Consider the following 10013-nt stretch of genomic DNA (forward strand, 5'->3'; position numbering starts at 1 on the left):
TTTTAAGATAAAGTATCTCTATGTAAAGACTTTAAAAACATGATTGTCACAAAACTGGGGTATGTGATAGTGGGTTACAAGGTAAATGATATCATCACTTTCTTACTGTATGACTTTGGATAAATTATTTAACCTCTGTAAGTTCATTTCCTCATCTTTATTTTTTTTTAAATTTTATATATTTATTTGACAGACAGAGACACAGTGAAAGAGGGAACACAAGCAGGGAGAGTGGGAGAGGGAGAAGCAGGCTTCCCGCGGAGCAGGGAGCCCGATGCGGGGCTCGATCCCAGGACCCTGGGATCATGACCTGAGCTGAAGGCAGACGCTTAACGACTGAGCCACCCAGGCGCCCCTCCTCATCTTTTTTTAAAAGATTTTATTTATTTATTTGAGAGAGAGAGAGCATGCATGTGCACAAGCTGGGGGAGGGACAGAAGGAGAGAGAATCCCAAGTAGACTCTGTGCTGAGTGCAGAGCCTGACGCAGGGCTCAATGCCATGACCCCAAAATCACAATCCAACCCAAAATCAAGAGTCAGACACTTAACTGACTGAGCCACCTAGGTGCCCTATATTTCCTCATCTTAAAATGGGACTAATATGAATACTTTTACAGAGTCATTTGGAGGAGTAAATGTGATAATATTTATAAAGTACTAAACTTACACATTCTGGCTGTGCATGCCCATAGGGAGTCGTCTTAAGTATAATAAAACGCTGAAACTGTCATGATTATCCTAGGCCATACGTGGCATGAGGTTTACTTAGAAAACATTAGAAAGAACAGGGAACACAGTTAACAAGCAGGGTGGCATCCAACACTAGTATAATTAGTTCTCCCACCAGTACGTGCCTCAGTCTGCATGACCAACCACAATTACTCTGTTTTGTTCCTTAAGTGAAAGGTCTGGGGTAAGAGAATGACATTCTCATGTACAGGGGTAGCCATAGGCCCTAAAGGAGACTAAAAGCTTTTATTACAACTTATTTATTTATTACACCAGAGCTTCCAAAGTCTCTGCAAAGGACATGTCCAGATATAGGAATCACCATACTCAGAAGCCCGAAGCCAAGACTTTTCCATCAGATGTTTATTGTGCATTTGTACTTTCTTCCAAATTGATGCAATTTACCTATCATGGTTCATACCCAGTGTTGCCAAATAACACAGTTGATTGACATTGTGTCTTTATCAGGTTTCTGTTGAAACACAGACCTAGAAAGTTAAGCAAGGGTCCAGTTTTCATGCAGAGGAGAAAGAGGTGAAAGTTTTTTTAACTGTTTATTTATAGCCTGACACTTGTTAAGTGCTCAATAAATATGCTCCTAGGGAAGCTTCCGGGTTTTTCACTTACTGTAAACTAGTCCTTTTCTTACCACTTAACAATTTCTGCGAAAGTCCAGGCTGTATGTCACATGTGTAAGTTTATTTGTGCTTTATCCTTGCTGTTCCAGTGTCCTTGCTCTACTCCATGCTGTTCAGCCTGTCATAACAGTTCCTCACCAATGTCTCCTCCTGCTTTGCTGAGCTTTTGTCAGTCTCCACCAAACTCTCTTTCAGGCTCAGAAGTTTTTCAGTGAAGGCTTCCCTGAGTTGGCCTCAGGTTGGTGAAACTTTGCAGTGGTTTGTTGCAAACTGGGGAAAGTGTTTCCCCTTTGGTTATCCAGAAGAGTTCCAAAGCAATGTTACTTTGGCCCCAATGTGTTGTAAGAATTTATTGATTAAACATTTCTTTAAGTTAATTACGTCTGTCCCTTCTCCCAGAATGTGTATATGTATCCAAAGAATTGAGTTGGCGGTAATTTTGAGTAGTAATTGTTACGTGGTACCCAGGTTTCTTGCTTCTCTCCTTCATCTTGGACTTAGGCCGGATTTGTCAGATTACACTCCTTCTTTCCCAGAGCAGGATTCTTCAGTACCCTTTGCACCATCAGTTCCCCAGACATGTAGAGACTTCATTAAGATTTTGAAGAGTGCTCGCTTTGGCAGCACATATACTAAAATTGGAATGTTATAGAGAAGATTAGCACGGCCCCTGCCCAAAGAGTATGAAGAAATACAGAATTGCTTTATTCTTTTGCCTTTAGTGCCATGATATCTCCAAAAATAAAAGCATTTTCATTGTTGCTCTTCTCATCCTTACCTTAATGTCAGTCTTTAGCAGTACTGAGGTTATTTCTCAAAGCAGAGTTGTTAAGCAAACTGGGACAGTATTCAATACGTTTCTTGAGATGGGAGTACCAGCTGTTCACTGGATTTTAATTTGCAATTTGAAGGAGACTAAAAGTGCTGATTTTTCTCCTGGGTTTCCATCCTGAGGGCATAGTGCATAGTCCTTAGGACAAATTCATTTTCGGTAAGCCTGAAAACTAATATCATAATAATTGGACTTTGTATTTTACAGTGTGTGGACCAGTTGACAAAGATCCAAACTGAATTACAAGAGACCGTGAAAGATTTAGCTAAAGGCAAAAAGAAGTACTTTGAGACTGAACAGATGGCTCATGCAGTACGAGAGAAAGCTGACATCGAAGCAAAGTATGTGTTTTAGCATTTCTGAAAAAGTAATTATGCAAATAGATGTTATTTTTGCCAGTACTTTGTTTTCTGTTAATATAGGGCATAGACTCATTCTTAGGTTATGTTGGTTTCATCTGACCTATAAATGTTACATACTTTCAAATTTTTCTTTTGTATTGGCTGATCTCATTTAAATTAATACAGCAAAATGAGAATATTCGATCAGTTTTCACATTAAATTGAATTTTGAAAAGGAAAAAGGACAAATGAACACTGTATTGAAAGCTTAGCAAAAGCTGGTTGAAGTTGCTATGGTGTCTGAGTATCTGGGTTTACGAGCCTCATTTTTTTCATGTTAGACTCTAAATCAGTTGTTATTGGAAATCCCTGACCCTCAGCATGCCACTGAAAGCACCTTGGACATCTCAAATAAATAAGAGCCCTGACCTCAGTATAGAAATCCTGCCCCAGGCACAGTTTCTCTCTTGTGTAAAATTCTAATATATATACCTTTTAAATGTATGCTTTAGCAACTGTGTGAATTTTACTTTTCATATATGTGAATCATAAACCCTTTATTTTGAGAATAATTAGGAAAAGAAGGAACTGACAATTGGTAATAAAAAGAGATATAAAGTGAGCAGTACAGATTTTTGCTATGACAAGTTGAGGAAAGATAAGAAGTTTTTGAGAAAAAATAAACCTGTGCCATAGATTGAGACTCTGAAGAGGTCTGTTAGAAAACTGACTCTGAACTCCTAGTCATGAAATCAGAAAGGTTATGAACACTTGTACAGACTAACAACCAGTTGGGGGGGGGTTCTTTCTAATATGTTTTTATCTATAGGAAGTTAAGCAAAATTTAGGGTTTCCTACAAAGTTTATTTAGTACCAAGGACTGGTAGATGAATACTCCTAAAATACTTAACATTACTGGAAAACATACTTAATATTTCCCTAATTTAGTTTATTGTCTTTATTATTTTATTTTTGTGGACATACAAATATTTCCCATACTTTCATAGAGTCAGTGAACCCATCTTTCCAATAAGACCTGAAGATTTTAGATTAGGTGATCTCCAATAGGAATTTCCTGTCATGATGGTTTTTAGGGGAATTTGTTTTTTAAAACTTTCAGGGATTCTAGAACAGAGAGTTGACAGATCTGTTAAGAGCATATATATAAATACCTGTGTTAGCCAAGGCACACAGAGTGAGAATGAGGACAGTTCCAAGGCTGTTCCAAAGAAGTATGGATTTGACAGGGTCTGATTCACAGATGATCATCGCAAAACACTGCCTTCTAATATGGCCCAGATTCAAAGGGGTTACAGCAAATTAGACATTTTATTTCAGTGTGTAGCTTTTCTGGAAAATTCATTCAACTGCAGAGTAAGAAATGCCACTTTATCTTCATTCACTCTCTAAATGTTTGTTGAATAATTACTTTATATTGGGTACTGTGAGTACAGAGATGAGTAAGATAAGCTTTGCATCTTCAAGAAATTTAAAGCCTAGAATTAAAGGCAAATGTGTTTAAAAGTAACTTTATGATTGTTTATTCACAGTAAACTGAAATTAAGTGCCTAAAGTCCCTCACGTAGTTAACTAATATGTTTACTGTAGTTGTATGAAAACACTGCTTTGTAAGCATAGAAAATAAATTAATTTTGCCTAATGAGAAAGGAAACCTTTATAGAAGAAGTGATGTTTGGACAGAGTCTTGAAGGACATGAGAAGGAAGCTCAGGAAGGGTAAGTAAAGACTGGACTGTGTGTAGTTTTGATAGATGATTTGATAGACAGATATGCATAGTAAGAGAGCGTAAAAAGGAAGAGGGATATCATTTGAAAGGAAGGATGGGTTCCATTTTGGATATGTAGGTTCTGAAGAGCCTGTGGGACATTGAAGTGAATAAATTTGGTAGGGAGTCATGTGTCTAACTCTCAGATGAGAATTTGGGCCTGAAGATCTTGCTTTGGGGGTTGATTGCCTATCAGATGATAATTATAGGGATGAAATCATATATAAGATGAGAAATTGAGTTTGGGACCCCCAAGGAGCGTTAACATTTGGAGGTAGATGATGAGGAGGAGTGTGCAGTACAATTCACAATTTGTATATATCTTACTTGTTTTAGATCATAATCTTTGAGCATAGGAACTGTATTATTTTATCTGTTACTAATACCTTAAGTACCACACAAGAATTATATGAGGATGAGCAAATGAAACAGAAACCAGAAACTTAAAACCTTATATTGGAAAATCCAGGTGCAACTCAGACTATTTGGATAATGACTGCAAGAAAAAGGAGAATTGAGAATACCCCCAAACAATCTTTTTAAATTTGAACAGGCTCTCTCAAATTTTAAAGTTTGTGGCCTTTTCTGATTAATAAAAACAGACAAAACCCCAGGAAATTCAAATATGGTAAGGTAGAAAATAACAGGAGTATTTTGGACCCAATTTTTTTTTAACAGTGGAGAAGTAGTTAGGATGCATACATGTACATCCCTGAATGTTTCTCTTTTGTTAGAAAGATGATAGGCTGCTTTTGCTATCCTCCTCACATTTGCTGTGCAGAGACTGGTTTGCTCCACCTTTCATTCCCAAGGGGTCTGCAACTTTACTTGGTATTATGGCGTAGCTTCCGGCACATGCACTGAATTCTCCCATGGTAATCACCATGACACTGCAGTCAAGACAAACATTGCAGCTTCAAAAATCACTGGTCGTGGGAGTGTTGTTATTCCTTACTGTTCGTCTTTTGACTTTCTCCTTCTGGTTATCTCTAGCTGTTTGGGTAAAACCAGCATATTTTTACTATTGATTGTTAGATTATGTTTCCTTCCCAAACTGAAAGGGATTGAGGAAAATAAGGACAGCAGAATGGGAGAAAATTAAATTGAACAAAATCATATAGGGCAGAGAGCCCAGGGACTTTCTCACTGTGTTCCAAATAATGTGTTAAGAGTGGAGGGAGCACACAGGCCGGCACCCAAACAAGAAGGACGTTTAATGGGAGAAATAATGGAATTAAGGACTTTGAAGAGCCTGTGGTAATATCATACTGTAGTTGCATTGCAGGTGTTGTTACAGCCTATTGTACACAGCCCTGAAAACCTGCTAACTTTTGCCTCCATAGATTGGTTATCTCCCTGGGTTTCTTTAAGCTTTCTTATAGGAACTAAAGTGTGTGTAATTGTATGATACTGGGAATAACCTATAGTTTGATGACTCTTGTTTATTAGCAGATAGCAATATATTTGTCAAGTTGTATTTTTGTCATTCAGGATATTTTTATTAAATATCCCAATATTTCCTGTTGCATTACAATATTCTTCCTGTAGTAAAATAAAGGAAAATAATCATTGCTCCTGGCCTTCCATTTTTTAGTTCTCTTTTGGAATAGCATTGTGGAAAAGCGTCACTGTTTTAAAAATATGGAATTATAATACTTAAACATTTAATATGATATAATTTGATAATTGTATAAAACATGCTGTATTTTCTGTTTTATTATAGATCTAAACTTAGTCTTTTTCAATCAAGAATCAGTTTACAGAAAGCAAGCGTAAAGGTGAGTTTTTGAAAACTGTATTTCACAATTGAGAAACCTTTCTTATTAAAAAAGAATTGGGTTTTTTGAGGGTTTAAGCCAATTATTTCCACCTAATTTAGAGAAGCATTTTAAAGTCAGTAATTTTGGGAAGAAGTTTCCTTCCCAGTTCATGGGAGTTTTCCGCCTAGATGTCAGCACTTTGGACACTGCTTGCTTCTCAACATTGCTTCAGAGATAGGTTTCTATACCTTATCTGCTTAGGTAGCCTGTTATCTATAACTCCTAGTCCAAGAGACTTGGTCCACGGGCTTTAGGAAATCTACAAATCTATTTCATTCAGATTTACACCCTTGAGCAGATACCCTGGGCCAGATCCAAGTGAGATTTTTCCTGTCAGACACTTGAGCTGTAGAATATCTAAGTAAGTTTAGTGACCTGCCTTTGGCTGCCAGGATCCCAACTAGCACACCGTTCTTTTGGCACATGAGGAATGCTGATTTTTTTAAAAAGATTTTCTAACTCCAACAGATTTACCCATGTCTTTGAAGAGAACGTACTTAACTTAATTTGGGAACCTTTATTTTCCCATCTGAATAAAATGAGCAGAATACTTCGAAGTATTTTGAAAAGCTTTGGAAATTTGTTAAGTGTAAATAACAAACATGTGAAAACACTCTCACCACGTGTAACAGTTATAATCATTGTTTATTTAATTCCTCATAGTGTTGAATAGTTTTATGTACAGATGAATATTTCTCTACCTGGTTACCTTTAGTCTTATTGGGGAGCCATTAATTGCCAGCTAAGAATGGTAGCCTCATATATCTTACAGTGCAATGTCAGTTTGCATTGATTTTTTTTTCCTCTTTTACTGTGTTTTAGTTAAAAGCCCGGCGATCTGAATGTAATTCTAAAGCTACCCACGCAAGAAATGATTATCTTCTTACATTAGCAGCAGCAAATGCACACCAGGATCGCTACTATCAAACAGATTTAGTTAACATTATGAAGGTAATACAGCCTTAATATCTGTGATTATTTGTTTCATTAAAGACAAAAACAACTCATGAGTTGAGGTAGATAGGATTGAGTCAGTAGAATAGCAGCCAGGCTTCTTTGCAGTTCGTTGAACTATACTTGATATTGTTTGGGTACCCTCTCTTTTTGGTAATTCTGAATTAATTTTTAATGTAAGAAAGTATTTAAAGCCAAATCACAGTAAAGAGACTAACTGTATTAGTTTCTAGCAGTGGCAGATATTTACTGTATAATGGTTAGTAATATATGATAAAAATAAGATGATTTTTTAAAGCTTAGATTTTTTAAAATTTGTAATTTTATCTTTAATTAATAGGTAAACTTGTATGTTAATGTTTTATGATTTTGAAGTACCCATGAGAAGAAGAGAAAATGTCTAGTACTTATATGAAAATGTCTCTACCCTAGGTATCTACTCTGAAATGTAGATAGATTTGTATTACACTTTCTTGTGTACTCAAACTCAATTTGGTCTTTCCCTGTTTATACATATATATGGTTTGTTTGTTTTTTTTACCTTTCACTGAAGTAAAAGAAAGGGGGTGGAGAAGAAAACCTTTTTAATCTACTGCCAGACCCCTGTTGCTGGTATACAATTTCTACATAGAGTGTATCTCATTTTCTCCTATCTTCTTAAGGACCCAAACATTTGATTATTCTTTCTCTTATATTTTCAACCGTCTTTTTCAAATATATTGTTCTTAGTGACTGTCAAAACACATTAATTGAATTGCTTGCTTTGCAAATCATAAGCTTTGAGAATGGGGATGTAACAGGAGTGGGTGCTCTTTTTTTTCTACAGTGGCTCTGGAAAGAGATAAACTCTGTCTGGAAACTATAAGTTCTTTCCTCTAAAGTGGACAGGACGTTACCTGGTAGCTTCAGAGAAAAACAGGAGTGATAGAAAGAGTCAAAGTGGGCTAAGAAGTATCCAGTTGCAAAATTTTTTCTTTCCTCTTTGTTCATTGCCTGAACTCTCCTTTTCTAGCTTCTATCCTGTTCTGAATTCTGGTTAGAACATAGGCAGTAAGAGAGACAAGGGATTGTTTTGACATCCCAGATGAGAGCTCTGTATACGTTTCCTCATGAAATGGTGGACCTAGAGGTTTAGGCATTTTAGTATCTTATTAGGTATTACATAGCGCTTCAGATTTACAAGAACTAACAAGAGACTTGACCTCCCATTATAACATGCTTTCTCTGGGGAAATATTTATGTATAGTCAATCTTAGACAACCCATTCATTGAAGAAGATATTCAATACAGTTTGCACTTAAAGTTGTGATTCCCTGTATACTGTCCACTATTAAATCAAAGCTGTTAACTATAATTTCCCCTTTAAATACTTTAAAATGAACATATTAGTTGAAGCAGCAGCAAAATAAAATCTTTGTTTTTTAAATTGAATCCACAGCCAAAAAGACCTCTTTCTTAAAACCTTTGATAAACTGGGAAAGGTACAGTATTATTTTGGGGGTGTACCTTCTGCCCAAAACAAAGAGGAAGTTAATGGGCCTGGCCAGCTGTCAGATTATATATCTTTGAACTTGCTTTGAAATCGTAATGCAGATACTTGATCAGCATTGGGTAGGTCATGCTTCAGATTACTCATTTCATGAGACATTGTAAGGTACTGGAATGATAAAAACGGAAGCAGGAGTCCTCTTTTGTCCCTTAAAAATAGACAGATGTATTCTCAGTTTTCATCTTGTGTGTGTGAATTCATTTTCTTCTTCATGTTAATTCTGTAGTCTGCAGTATTGGAAAACTGTCATCAATCATATTGTTAGCTACTTAGTGAGTTTCTGTCATTGAATTGACAGTGGCCCTTCAGTGCCTTTCTTAGAAAAGTCTTCTTTTCTGAATTGTTGTTAAGGTTATAATACCCTAGCTAGGACCTTTTTAAATAAATTCTATGAATAGTTTTGAAGCAGGAGGTTTGATTCATTGATTTAATCATAAGCATTTAATAGTCACTTACAGTGTTGTAGATACTGGACTACACTTTGGGGAAGAAGCAAAGATGAGTAAGACATTCTTTATCTTCAAAGAGCTCAGTTTGGTGGAAGAGAGAGAATTACATAGAAATGATTATAAATTAGAATAATGAAATTACTTACTGCTAGAGGACCATTATAAGTAATATTAACAGCTATCCTTTTTTTTTCATTGCTTAATATTACTCTGGCATTATCCTAATCACTTTAGGCATATTATCCTTTATAGTTTTTTCCTTTTTCCTGGTTAGAGTTCATAGTTCATTATTTAAATAACACTCTGGTCTTGAAATGATATGAAATGAAATTTCAACTCAAGATGAACCCAGATAACCTCTTTCTTTGTACCTGCATCCAAGTAGCCAAGTACTACTGAAGACAATCTTTCAACAGACAGAACACATTCATGTTCATAAATTAATGTGGAACCAGTCTCAAATGGACCCTGAGCAGTGGGTCCATTTGGACATTTCCCTGGTTAACTCCCTAATATTTTTCAACTTTTTTCCATCTCAAACCTCAGATTTACCTCTTCTCTTTCACAATTAGCAAGTGGTCTTTCTTCCTAATTTACAGAGAAAATACAAGCCATTAAAAGGGAACTCCATTATTTTCCCATTACCTGCCTTCATATGTGTTCAGGATTCCTCCAAGGAACCACAACAGCAGAGTTGTTCCTCCTGTCTAAAGATGATCCTTTCACCTTGGTTTTGGATATCTCGTTTTCTCCTGCCTTTTCAGGATCAAAACAACTGATTATTCTATTTTCTTCTTACATTTCTTGGACATTGTATTCTTAGGTTAAAAGGTGTAGAAGAAAAAAAAGAGTGTAGAAGAGACCTTAAATGCCCGAGAGGGAGAGCAAAGTAACTGTTGGGTGTCCAGCATGGC

At 36.2% G+C, this 10013-nt stretch overlaps 1 protein-coding gene and 1 non-coding gene across 2 annotated transcripts; both read left to right on the top strand.

Moving 5' to 3' along the window:
* Positions 1–1976: 1976 nt before the first annotated feature.
* LOC112818409 (U6 spliceosomal RNA) lies at positions 1977–2082 on the top strand. Its single transcript, XR_003206575.1, has one exon. It is a non-coding gene; the product is annotated as a U6 spliceosomal RNA (small nuclear RNA).
* A 325-nt stretch (positions 2083–2407) lies between these two features.
* LOC112818408 (F-BAR and double SH3 domains protein 2-like) lies at positions 2408–7128 on the top strand (the record flags this gene model as incomplete). Its single annotated transcript, XM_025865513.2, has 3 exons — positions 2408–2541; positions 6051–6105; positions 6970–7128. Coding segments are annotated over 3 exons (333 nt in total), but the record flags the coding sequence as incomplete, so codon positions are not given.
* Positions 7129–10013: the final 2885 nt, after the last annotated feature.

The sequence above is a fragment of the Callorhinus ursinus genome, unplaced genomic scaffold (assembly GCF_003265705.2).
Source record: "Callorhinus ursinus isolate GAN/ISIS: 27379988/994484 unplaced genomic scaffold, GSC_fseal_2.0 scaffold341, whole genome shotgun sequence".
NCBI classification, from domain to species: Eukaryota; Metazoa; Chordata; class Mammalia; order Carnivora; family Otariidae; genus Callorhinus; species Callorhinus ursinus.